The sequence below is a fragment of the Carcharodon carcharias genome, chromosome 1 (genome assembly GCF_017639515.1).
Source record: "Carcharodon carcharias isolate sCarCar2 chromosome 1, sCarCar2.pri, whole genome shotgun sequence".
NCBI lineage: Eukaryota > Metazoa > Chordata > Chondrichthyes > Lamniformes > Lamnidae > Carcharodon > Carcharodon carcharias.
In genome coordinates, this window is record NC_054467.1 from 259,736,728 (window position 1) to 259,750,492 (window position 13,765).

The 13,765-nt window shown below is 45.1% G+C and overlaps 1 protein-coding gene across 1 annotated transcript in view; it reads left to right on the top strand.

Annotated features, from left to right (window-relative positions):
• The first annotated feature begins 3,951 nt into the window (after nt 1–3,951).
• The window catches only part of cct7 (chaperonin containing TCP1, subunit 7 (eta)), a 38,144-nt gene continuing 28,330 nt past the window's right edge, over nt 3,952–13,765 (top strand). The window contains exons 1-2 of the mRNA XM_041200873.1: nt 3,952–4,076; nt 13,014–13,167. Of these exons, the coding sequence (XP_041056807.1) occupies nt 4,071–4,076; nt 13,014–13,167 (160 nt within the window). The 5' untranslated portion in view covers nt 3,952–4,070. The remainder of the gene's footprint in view (nt 4,077–13,013; nt 13,168–13,765) is intronic.

Consider the following 13,765-nt stretch of genomic DNA (forward strand, 5'->3'; position numbering starts at 1 on the left):
ACTTCGCAAAGATTGGCTGAGTGAATCAAAAAGCATGATCCTTCGGTTGCTGATAATAGCAGAATACAGACTGTACTCAACCAGCCGGCAATTGCAAAATCCAAAACAAAATGTCTACTGTTAGATGTGATTCAGCGCTTGCTGAACAATCCTGAGTGTGCTAATGGCCACACTAACAACCAACTAATGATAATCACTCGAGCTTGTAACTTGGCTCACTATGCTTGCTAGAAGCCAAAAAACATTGATACACAGGGACCCGTTTTCTACCTTTCTGGAATTACCCAGGTGCTTGGGGAGTCTATAGTTCCTCACTGCTTTCTCCATGGCATCGCCTCAGCCAATCAGAGTCAACTTGCCAACAAATCAGCACCCTTTTCTCCTGTAGCATGAATTGTTGTGATAATTTGAAATTTGCCATTCTTGCATTTGTCCTGATGAGTGTCTCTCTTTTCAGCAATATTCAAATTCTGTACTAACAAGTGACTGTGGCTGTAAACGTTCCCCCAGTCAGTAAATCTTCCGTTCACCATTATTCTTTGTTTCTTGTCACTCAGCCAATTTTGTATCCATATTGCTACTGTCCCTCCTATCTATCTGATGACCTCTATGCTTATGAGTCTGTTGTGTGGCTCTTTATCAAACGGCTGTTGTAAGTCCATAAACACCACATTAACCCTCTCTGTTATCTTATCAGAAACTCAAGAAAGTTCATCTAATCTGAAGGACAGCACCTCTTGACCATGCAGCACTCCATCAGTACTGCAGTAGAGTGCCAGCCTACAATTTTGTACTGAATTCTCTGTAATGGGACTTGAACCCACAACCTCTGACATCAGAAGTGAACAGTCTCTAGCTGAGCCAGGGTGACACTGGATTGAAGCAACGCTTAAAGGCCAAAATCCATTGCTCCCCTTAGGAGTAAACTGGTGGCGGTTAATACCTCTTCAGGTATAAAAAGTTTTGATATCTCTGTCTTTGTTATTGCCCTGACTGGGGAACCACTTCATCTGTTAGCTTTCTAGTTTTGTGATTATGTGATCCTACAATGGGATGTAAGATTCCACAACATAAGAACATAATAAGAACATAAGAACTAAGAGCAGGAGTCAGCAATTCAGCCCCTCAAACCTGCCCCACCATTCAATACCATCATGGCTGATCTCATTACGGACTGAACTCCAATTTCCTGCCCTCTCCCCATAACCTTTCAACCCGTTACTAATTAAAAATCTGTCTATCTCCTCCTTAAATGTATTCAGTGTTCCGGCATCCACTGCACTCTGAGGTAGTGAATTCCACAGATTCATGACCCTTTGAGTAAAGTAATTCCTCCTCATCTCTGATTTAAATCTACCACCCCTTAGCCTAAAACTATGGCCTCTCATTCTAGAATGCCCCACAAGGGGAAACATCCACTCAATGTCTACTTTGTCTATCCCCTTTAGCATCTTATATACCTCAATTAGATCTCCTCTCATCCTTCTAAACTCTAGCGAGTAGAAGCCTAAACTGCTCAATCTCTCCTCACAAGACAAGCCCCGGATCTCTGGAATCAATCTAGTGAACCTCCTCTGAACAGCCTCCAATGCAACTACATCCTTCCTCAAGTAAAGGGACCAAAACTGTGCACAGTACACCAGGTGGGGTCTCACCAATGCCTTGTACAGTTGCAACAACACTTCCCTATTTTTATATTCTATTCCTTTAGCAATAAAGGCCAAAATTCCATTTGCCTTCCTTATTAACAGTTGTACCTGCATACTAGCTTTCAGTGATTCATGCACGAGGACGCCCAGATCCCTCTGCACTGAAGCATTCTGAAGTTTCTCTCCATTTAAATAATAAGTTGCCTTTTTATTCTTCCAACCAAAATGGATAACCTCACACTTATCCACGTTAAACTCCATCTGCCAAATTTTGGCTCATTAGCCTAACTTGTCCATATCCATTTGTAAATTTCTTATTTCTTCATTACAACTTACTTTCCCACCTATTTTGGTGTCAAGTGCAAATTTAGCTATAGTACCTTCTATCCCTGAATTCAATTCATCACAAGGATGAGAGTGGAACCCCTTTGTTTTGGTATCTCCCTTGGTAGCTTCCAGGACAGACAGCCAATCTTGTGAGACATGTGACCTATAACAGCCATCATTTGGTTCAGCAAAAGTCAGTTTTTAAATAGCGAAAAAGAATAAGGTTTTGATGTACATAGTTTCATTTTCATGTTTTATTGACATGACATCCCTATATCCCAGTTTCTCTAGTGTACAGATCCCTACTCTCCAGTGAACAGATCCCTATATCCCATTGTTCAGATCCCTGTTTCTCCAGCGCAGAGATCCCTTTTTCTGCATCGTCCAGATCCTATTTGTCAGTGTATTGACCCTTATTCCCCAAGGTACAGGCCCTTATTTCTCCAGTTTACAGAACCCCAGATTCTTGTGTACGGATCCCTATTTGTCCACTGTACAGATCACTATTTTATAGTGTACTGTTCCCTAATTCTCCAGTGTACAGATCCCCAGTTTCTCCAGTGTACAGATCCCTATTCTCCAGTGAACAGACCCCTATATCCCAGTGTACAGATCCCTATTTCTCCAATGTACAGATCCCCATTTCTCTAGTGTACAGATCACTTTTTCTCCAGTGTACTTCTCCCTATATACCAGTGTATTGATCCCCATTTCTCAAGTGTACAGATCCCAGTTTCTCTAGTGTACAGATCCATATTCACCAGTGAACAGATCCTTATATCCCAGTGTCTTGATCCCCATTTCTCTAGTGTACAGATCCCTATTACTCCAGTGTACTGATCCCTGTATTCCAATGCAGATCCCTATTCCTCCAGTGTGCTGATCCCTGTATTCCAAAGCAGATCCATATTTCTCCAGTGTGCAGATCCCTGTATTCCAATGCAGATCCCTATTTCTCCAGTGTGCTGATCCCTGTATTCCAAAGCAGATCCCTATTTCTCCAGTATACTGATCCCTGTATTCCAAAGCAGATCCCTATTTCTCCAGTGTACTGATCCCTGTATTCCAATGCAGATCTCTATTTCTCCAGTGTACTGATCCCTGTATTCCAATGCAGATCCCTATTTCTCCAGTGTACTGATCCCTGTATTCCAATGCAGATCCCTATTTCTCCAGTGTGCAGATCCCTGTATTCCAATGCAGATCCTTATTTCTCCAGTGTGCAGATCCCTGTATTCCAATGCAGATCCCTATTTCTCCAGTGTACTGTTCCCTGTATTCCAGTACAGATCCCTATTTCTCCAGTGTGCTGATCCCTATATTCCAGTGCAGATCCCTATTTCTCCAATGTGCTGATCCCTGTATTCCAATGCAGATCCCTATTTCTCCAGTGTACTGATCCCTGTATTCCAATGTAGATCCCTATTGCTCCAGTGTACTGATCCCTATTTCTCCAGTGTGCTGATCCCTGTATTCCAATGCAGATCCCTATTTCTCTGGTGTACTGATCCCTGTATTCCAATGCAGATCCCTATTTCTCCAGTGTGCAGATCCCTGTATTCCAAAGCAGATCCCTATTTCTCCAGTGTGCTGATCCCTGTATTCCAATGCAGATCCCTATTTTTCCAGTGTGCTGATCCCTGTATTCCAACGCAGATCCCTATTTCTCCAGTGTGCAGATCCCTGTATTCCAGTGCAGATCCCTATTTCTCCAGTGTACTGATCCCTGTATTCCAATGCAGATCCCTTTTTCTCCAGTGTGCAGATCCCTGTATTCCAATGCAGATCCCTATTTTTCCAGTGTACTGATCCCTGTATTCCAATGCAGATCCCTATTTTTCCAGTGTGCAGATCCCTGTATTCCAATGCAGATCCCTATTTCTCCAGTGTGCAGATCCCTTTTTACCCTCACATCCAGAATTGGCCAGTGCAATGGGTGGTGGGGTCGCCATCTTTGATCCTGGCAGAGCGCCGGCGTCGGTCGTTACCGTGGCAGCTGCACGCGAGGGCGCCGTGTGACGTCAAGACGCCGTGCGTGTTGGGTCGGTTGCTGGAAGGTTCGGACGGAGGCGCTCGGAGAGACGAGGCGGAAAGATGATGGTGGGTGAGCGGAGCGGGGGGCAATCCGGTGCCATCCGCCGGCCGGGGATGGGTTTATCGGGGAAAGGGGGCGCGGGATGTTTAGGGGACGTGGCGAGCCGGCCGGGAAAGGCCGTATGGGTGCGGGGATTGGCTGCTCGCCGCGGGTTTTGGCCCCGTGTTGGGGCGCCGGCTGGACCTGGGCCTAGGAGAAGGGGGAAGGTGGGGGTTGGGGCGCATTTAGAGGGGTTTGGATGTATGTGGAGGGTGAGTGAGCGCGGAGGCCCCCGTGGAGCTCGGGAATGACAAAGCAGGGAATCTCTTAAAGGGGGCGGTGACCCTGAGGCGACGTGTGGGGCCCACCGGAAGGCGGAGTCCAGGGCGGGGCTCCACTGGAGTGGAGGGGAAGGGGAGGGGGACAGTGGGCTTGGGGGCTGGGGGGGTGGACTAGGGGCTGGGGGGGGTGGGCTGCGGGGGTGGACTGGGGACTGGGGGCTGGGGGGGGAGGGGGCAGGGCACAGTTGGCTGGGTGGGCGGTGGTGGGGGGTGGTGGGGGGGGAGGGGGGGGGTGGCAGGTGAGGTGGTCACAGAACCTCTCTAGCCTGGCTCTGTACTTGATGGGAGCTCCTGGAACAATCCGGAAAAGTGTATTTTGACAGGAGCCTGTTGGTGCAGGTCTTGATTGTTGCTCTCAAAGAGAGGCCAGGTCGCTGAAGCTTTTGGGCCTCGCGCTCATCCGGACAAACACAAGAGTTCCAAATTTCAAACCGTCGCAACAATCGACGGGCAGGTCGACACTGATTGGCCCCCAAGGGGTTGTCATGGAAAAAGTAACAGGGGATCTACAGCAGCAGCACCCCCCCCCCACCGACTGTCTGAGTTCCTGGGTAATTCAAAAAAAGGCGCAAGGCTTGAACGTGTTCCTCTCTTTTTAATTGAGAACTGGTCCTGTGTATGAATGTATGTCACTCTTGGTAACATCAATGAGCCACGACACAAGTTTGACTGATTATCTTAAACAAAGGTATTTTCTCTTAATCCATTTGGATCTAGTTTAATTCATTGGAAACACTCATCCGAATCCAGAGATTATGGGCCATGAACATATGAGTTAGGAGGAGGAGTAGGCCACTTGGCCCCTCGAGCCTGCTCCACCATTCAGTAAGATCGTAGCTGATCTGATTGGTGCCCAACTCCACATCCTGCCTGGCCCCGATAGCCTCTGACTCCCTTGTTAGTCAAGAACCTATCTCCTTCTGCCTTAAGAATACTCAATGACCCTGCCTCCACTGGTCCCCTAGTTCTGGTCTCTCCCACAAGGGGGAACATCCTTTCAGCATCCACCCTGGCAAGTCCCTTCAGGATTTTAGATGTTTCAATAAGATCACCTCAATCTTCTAAACTCCAATGGCCCAGCCTGCCCAACCTTTTCTCATACAATAAGCACCCACCCCCCAATTCCAGCTGCCAGTCAAGGGAACCTTCTCTCAACTACTTCTAACACATTTATCCTTTCTTAACTAAGAAGACCAAAACTGTACACAGTACTCCAGATGTGGTCCCACCAACCCCTGCACAACAGCAGTAAAAATCCCTATTTTGATATTCCATTCCGCTTGCAATAAATGACAACATAATCCAGACTGATACACCCATGCGCTACCGTGAGAGTGCTGCACCATTGGAGGTGCAGTCTTTCAGAAGAGATGTTAAACTGAGGCCCTGACTTCTGTCAGGTGAATGTAAAAGATCCCAAGGCCAGAGCTCAAGAAACATCAGGAAATTCCCTCCAGTGCCCTGAACAACATTTATCTCTCAAATACCATCTTTAAAATGGGTTCATTCGCTATTACATTACTGTCTGTGGGATCTTCCTCTGCAATCAGTTGCCTGAGTTCTGAAAGTGACTACAGTTCACGAGTACTTTGTTGGCTGTAAAATGCTTTGTGATGTCTTGAGGTTGTAGAGAGTGCTTCTATAAAGGTGTTGTATAAATGGAAGCTCTTACTCCTTTTGGTTTCATGACATCAGTGACTCCCAATTTGAAAAGAAATCATATAATGTTCTGTGCTTTGGGATGTTTTTGAGAGGAGAGATACTGCTATCATTTATTACCTGTGCACTTGGTTTTAGTGATTTGTGTACATGAACACCCAAACCCTTTTGCTCTTTCACAGTTCCTAGTTTTGCACATTTGTCTTTCTTGAATCCTAAATGGATGTGACCTCACACTATTCCACATTGAACTTCATCTGCTGTAGACTTAATCTATGTCCCTTTGCAACTTCCTTTTGCCATCCACACAACCTCCTGTGACTCCTTACTTAGATCTGTACCTTCATCCAAGTCATTGAAAGCTATGGTGAAAGCTGAGGCCTCAGTAGATCCCTGGGGAACACCACTTGTCACATCCCACCACTCAGAACATTTCCTTTAACTTTACTCTCTTCTAGTTCCCAACCAACCCTTGGCACAAAGTTTCGAGAGGTGGTCACACTGCAGCTGAAAGGAATTGAGGAAGGAAGGGAATGGGTGACCACCAGGCAGTCCAAGAGAAACAGGCAGGTAGTTCAGGAGTCCCCTGGGGTCCCACTTGCAAATTGTTATTCCATTTTGGAGGCTGATGATGACGCTGGTTCCTCCAGGGAGTGCAGACAGAGCCAAGCTTCTGGCACCACAAGCAGCCTGTCTATACAGGAGGGGAAGAAGAGAGGAAGAGCAATAGTAATAGGGGATTCTATAGTCAGGGGAACAGATAGGCGCTACTGTGGCCGTCAATGTGACTCCAGGATGGTATGTTGTCTCCCTGGTGCCAGGGTCTGGGATGTCACTGAACAGCTGCAGGGCATCCTGAAGGGGGAGGGTGATAAGGTAGAGGTCATGATACATGTTGGTACCAATGACATAGGTAGAAAGAGGGATGAGGTCTTGCATCAAGAATTCAGGGAGTTAGGCAGTAGACTAAAAAGCAAGACCTCTCGGGTTGTAATCTCTGGATTACTCCCAGTGCCACGTGCTAGTGAGCTCAGAAATAGGAGAATAGTGCAGATGAATACGTGGCTTAAGAGTTGGTGCAGGAGGGAGGGTTTTAGATTCCTGGATCACAGGGACCTGTACAAGCGGGACAGTCTTCATCTGAACCAGAGTGGGATTAACATCCTTGCGGGCGGGTTTGCTTGTGCTGTTGGGAGGAGTTTAAACTAATTCAGCAGGGGGAGGGGACACAGAATGTTAGCAGAATAGGGAACCATCATAGTACAGTAAAACAATCAAGTCAGAGGGACTACAGCTGCATTAAGTTTCAAGGGAGTAAGGCAAGGCTGGGTGGCCTCTATATTAATGCCAGGAGTATTACAGGTAAAACGGATGAGTTAAGGGTGAGGATTGATACGTGGAATTGTGATATAGTAGCCATCGCTGAGACATGGTTGAGGGAGGGGCAGGATTGGCAGCTCAACATTCCGGGATATAGAATCTTCAGGCGAGGCAGGGGAGGGGGTAAAAGATGAGGAGGCATTGCATTATTAGTTAAGGAGTCAGTTACTGCAGTAAAGAGGGATGATATCTTGAAGGGGACATCAAATGAAGCTTTGTGGGGAGAGTTTAGGAATACAAAAGGGGCAGCCACATTGTTAGGTGTTTATTATAGACCCCCAGATAGTCACCGGGAAATTGAGGAGCAAATATGTGCACAATTTGCGGAGATGTGTAAAAACAATATCAACAGGGTAATTATATTAGGTGATTTCAACTTTCCCAACATTAATTGGGATAGACATAGTGTTAAGGGCTTGGATGGAGTGGATTTCTTGAAATGTGTACAGGAGAACTTTTTAGGTTCATATGTAGAGGGTCCAACAAGGGATGGCACAGTGCTGGACCTAATTCTGGGGAATGAAGCCGGACAGGTGGCTGAGGTGGTGGTGGGGGAGCATTTTAGTGATAGCGACCACAACATGGTACAGTTTAAGTTTGTTATGGACAAAGAAATAGACAAGTTGCAAAAAAAATGTTTTGGATTGGGGTAGAGTGGATTTTAATAAATTAAGGCAGGATCTGGCCAAGTTAAACTGGGAACAGCTACTTGTGGGGAAATCTACAAAGGAGCAGTGGGTGGTGTTCAAAAAGGAAATGGGGAGGGTGCAGGCTCAACATGTTTCCTCTAGGGTGATAGGAAGGAGTAACAAGCCCAGAGAACCATGGATGACCAGAGATATTCAGGTTATGATGAGAAGGGAAAAGAGAGGCTTTTAGCAGGTACAAGGGAAGCAAATCAATGGAGTCATTAGTGGAGTACAGAAGGTGCAGAGTGGAGCTTAAGAAAATTAGGAGAGCAAAGAGGGGATATGAGAAAGCTCTGGCTGGTAATAGTAGGGAAAATCCCAAGATATTCTATAAGTATATCAATGGGAAGAGGATAACCAGGGAAAGAGTAGGGTCTATTAGGGACCAAGGGGGCAATCTATGGGTGGAGCCAGAGGACATCAGTAGTGTTGAACGAATACTTCACATTCGTCTTCACCCAAGAGAATGAGGATGAAGGTATTGAACTCGGGGAGAGAGACTGCGAAGTCCTTAAGTAAATTGATATCAGGAGTGACAAGGTATTGGAGGTGTTGGCAGGCTTAAAAGTGGACAGATCTCCAGGCCCGGATGATTTGAGTCCCAGACTGCTGAGGGAGGCAAGGGAGGAGATCGCAGGAGATCTGATTCAAATTTTCAATTCCTCTCTGGCCAGGGGGGAGGTGCCAGAGGACTGGAGAACAGCTAATGTGGTTCCGCTGTTTAAGAAGGGTTGTCGAGATAAGCCAGGGAACTACAGACCAGTGAGTCTCATGTCAGTGGTAGGGAAACAATTGGAGAAAATTCTGAAGGAGAGAATCTATTTCCACTTGGAGAGGCAAGGTTTGATCAGGGATAGTCAGCATGGCTTTGTCAGAGGGAGGTCACGCCGAACAAATTTGATTGAAATTTTTGAGGAGGTGACCAGGTGTGTAGATGAGGGTAGTGCAGTTGATGTAGTTTATATGGATTTCAACAAAGCCTTTGACAAGGTCCCACCTGGGAGACTTATAAAGAAGGCAAATGCACAGGTAATTTGATAAGGTGGATTCAAAATTGGCTTAGTTGTAGGAAACAGGGTGATGACAGAAGGATGCTTTAGTGACTGGAAGCCAATATCTAGTGGCGTACCACAGGGATCTGTGCTGGGTCCCATATTATTTGTCATTTATATAAACGACATAGATGACTATGTGGGAGGTAGGATTAGTAAGTTTGCGGATGACACAGATTGGCTGGGCGGTTAACCGTGAGGTTGAGTGTCTTGGGCTACAGGAAGATATAGACGGGATGGTCAAATGGGTAGATAAGTGGCAGATGGAATTTAACCCTGAAAAGTGTGAGGTGATGCACTTTGGAAGGAGTAATTTGACAAGGAAGTATTCAATGAATGGCATGACACTAAGAAGTTCTGAGGAACAAAGGGACCTTGGCGTGTGTATCCATAGATCTCTGAAGGCGGAGGGGCATGTTGGTGGGGTGGTGAAAAAGGCATATGGGACACTTGTCTTTATCAATCGAGGCATAGATTACAAAAGTAGGGAGAGCATGTTGGAGTTGTATAGAACCTTGGTGAGACCACAGCTGGAGTACTGTGCAGTTCTGGTCGCCGCATTATAGGAAGGATGTGATTGCACTGGACAGGATGCAGGGGAGATTCACCAGGATGTTGCCTAGGATGAAACATTTAAGTTATGAAAAGAGGTTGGATAGACTTGGGTTATTTTCGTTGGAACAGAGAAGACTGAGGGGTGATCTGATCGAGGTGTACAGGATTATGAGGGGCATGGACAGGATGGATAGGGAGCAGCTGTTCCCTTTAGTTGAAGGGTCAGTCATGAGGGGACAAAAGTTCAAAGTGAGGGGCAGGAGGTTTAGGGGGGATGTGAGGAAAAACTTTTTTACCCAGAGTGTGGTGACGGTCTGGAATGCGCTGCCTGGGAGGGTGGTGGAGGCGGGTTGCCTCACATCCTTTAAAAAGTTCTTGGATGAGCACTTGGCACGTCATAACATTCAAGGTTATGGGCCAAGTGCTGGTAAATGGGATTAGGAAGGTAGGTCAGGTGATTCTCACATGTTAGTGCAGGCCCTTCGGCCCATCGAGTCTGCACTCTGATTCTGTGAAAGTTACTTTGTTATTTTGCTAATCTCTTGAGTGGAACCTTCTAAAACATCAGGAAGTTCATATGGACAATATCCATAGACATTCCCTTATCTGTCATGCTGGGGTTATTGGCTAGATTGATGACCCACCCATTGCAAATCAGTGATAACACCGATCAGTTTATACTTGTACAAGTGCTGTCACATTGACATGCCTTTTGGGAACAGCAAGATCCTAGAAAGGGGGTGAAGGACTGGTTAACCTGTTTTGATGATGCTGGTTGGGGGAAGAATGATGTGGATTTTAGGCAGCCCTTATACTGTACTGCTGTGAGTTCTGAACTATAAACCAAGCTGTAAAACGCATTTGTCCATTGAATTTGCTTCCAACACCATTACAGGCATAAGTAAAAAAGTTTCCCCATGTTGCCTCTGGTTCTTTTCCCAATTACCTTAAATCTGTAATAAAATAAAAAGTGCTGGAAATACTGAACAGGTCTGGCAGCAGTTATGGAGAGAGAAACAGTTAGTGTTTCAGGTTGATGACCTTTTTGTCAATACTGAGTTCTCTTGAAAGGTCATCAACCTGAAACATTAACTCTTTTCTCCCTCCACAGATGCTGCCAGATGTGAATATTTTCTGTTTTAATTTCTAACATCTGCGGTATTTTACTTTCTTAAAAACTTTAAATCTGTTTCTGATAGTTCTGCCACTTTATTCACCCATTCATGGGCAACACTGGTAGAATCCATCTTTATCGCATATTCCAAATTGCCCTTGTAAAGTGGTGGTGAGCTGTCTTCTTGAGCCACTGCAGTCTGTGTTGGTGTAGGTACCTCCACTGTGCTGTTAGTTGGCAGTTCTAAGATTTTGGTCCAGTGATGCTGAAGGAACAGTAATATATTTTCAAGTCAGGATTATGTGAGAGTGCAGGTGATGGTGTTGTCATGCTACCTTTGACCTAGGCAGCTGAAGCTGTGCGTTTGAGAAGTGATGTTGCAGAAACTTTGGCAAGTTGCTTCAGTGCATCTTGTAGGTACACGCTGCCGTCGTGGTGTGCTAGGCTGGAGGGAGTGAATGTTTAAAGTGGTGGACTGCTTTATCCTAGTTGCTGTTGAGCTTCTTGAGTGTTACTGGAAACAACTTTCCTCATTTACTTTATCAAAAATATTCATGAATTTGAACGCCACTATCAAATCTCCCCTTAACCTTCTCTACTCCAAGGAGATGAACTTCAGCTTCTCCAGTCTCTCTGAAAGTAGTTCCTTATCTCTAGTATCATTCTAGTAAATCTCTTCTGCACCTTCTCCAAGGTCTTGTAATCCTTCCTAGTGTGGTACCTAGAATTGAACAGAGTTCTCCAGCTGAGGCCTAGCCAGTGTTTTAATGTTCAGTACAACTTCCTTGTTTTTGCACTCTTTTCCTCTTTATAAAGCCCAGGGTCCCACAAGCTTTTTGAACAGCTTCTCAACTTGTCCTGCTATCTTCAAAGATTTCTGCACATAAACCTGTTGTTCTTCGTTCCTACACCTCGTTTAAAATTATAACATTTAGTTTACATTGCCTCACCTCAATGCTGCCAAAATACATTGTGTGTCTACCTGTTTTACAAGTCTTATCAATGCCTTCCTGAAATCTGCTATTATTCTCCTCATTGTTTTAATTTTTGTATCATCTGCAAACTTTGAAAGCACATTCTGTATTCCTTAAAGTACCTTGAACCTGAATGGGTGAACTAAGATGGACTGAATGGCATGCTGTGGCCTGAAGTGGGTAACTTCAGGACTGTTGCAATGTTTGAGATCCGCCAAACCACTCATTCCAACTTTTTCTCTCTTCCCATTGGGGTCAAGTATAGCACGGCAACCAAGAAGAGAATGAATTAAGAGTAGAATACGTACAATATTTAAACTGACCATAAGATAGTAAAATGTTCCAAATCACATGACAGGCACGAGAAAAACACAATAGACATCAAGATAAAAACCTTAGGAAGGGGAGCCAAACGCTTGATCAGATGTGGGATTCATGGAAGATGTTAAAAGGTTGAGGTTTAGGGATGAAATTGGAGATAAGGTAGGATACAAAATTTGCTAAGGGACTGAAAATAAAGAGTAACGGTAAACGGTTACTTTTCAGACTGGATAGCAATACAGTGGTGTTTCCCAGGGTTCAGTATTGAGAGAGGTTGAGGAAGTGAGAGACCTTGGAGTGTATGTCCACAGGCCCCTGAAGGTGGCAGGCCAGGTGGATAAGGTGGTTTAAAAAAAAATGCATATGGAATGCTTTCCTTTGTTGGGTGAGGTATTGAATACAAAAACAGGGATGAAATGACGGAACTGTGTAACACGCTGGTTAGGCCACAGCTGGAATTTTGTGTACAGTTCTGGTTACCATATCACAGGAAGGACATAGTTTCTCTGGAGAGAATGCAGAGGAATTTTACAAGAATGCTGCCAGGGCTGGAAAATTGCAGCTATGAGGAGAAATTGGATAGGCTAGGGCACTCTGAAAGAAGAATCCATTTGAAGCAAAGGTTATATGGAGTGGACTGAAGAATGGGAGAAAGTGGGCAGCACTTTCTGAAAGCCAGCAGAGGTGCAATGACCATTTCCTTTGCCTGCAGATTCTATGATTGTAATACCAGTTTCTTAGTTTACGCTAATATCTTCTAGTCTTCTCAAGCTTGGTGGTATTTAGTACTCTGTACTTTAGCCTTCAAAAGCTGACTCATTAAGTCCATGTCATCCAATTATTAATAGATTTAATCTAAATGTGCTTTTCTTTCCCAGTCCACACCGGTTATCCTCCTCAAGGAGGGGACTGACACTTCCCAAGGAACTCCACAGCTTGTCAGTAACATTAATGCCTGCCAGGTTATCTCTGAGGCCGTTCGTACCACACTGGGGCCACGTGGGATGGACAAGCTCATCGTGGATGACAGAGGTAGGGGTAATAGGCACCTTGGCCATATTTTTCTATCTTCCCCATGACTTAATAGAGTTAGAAGATCAGCTCTAATTTCATGGAATGGTGGAACAGAGTCGAGGGGGTTAACGACCTCTTCCTGTTCCTTTGTTCCTAAATGTGTGTAACATCAGAATGGTAAATATTCTAGGCAGTTGAGTAGCTGTTCCTGATTGCTACTGTTGAGTAGCTTGCTTTATTATTTATATTTCATGGTGATATATGTGGGTATGTTTCAAGCGGCTGAATTGACTGCAGCACACTATATTGTGCCATGCAATGTGTGGAACAGTAACTGTGGTTTGAAATAACTATCTGCACTAAGACTGTGGCAATTTTAATTTTGAAGCTTTAAATCCTCATGTGGAGATGTCGTTAATCTTGTCATTGATCGGCTGCTTTCTACTTTAGCCTTTCTCGTGGAAATTGTGTTGCGAGCTATTTGGCCATGAGAGTTATCACTGCTGGACAAGGTGCCATTCCCAAGTGAATTCCGCCTAGAGATTTTGCAGCAGGAGCCATCAAATTCAATCAGGAGTGCAAACTGATTCAGCCCATCTTCTGTACAGTGCAGGGT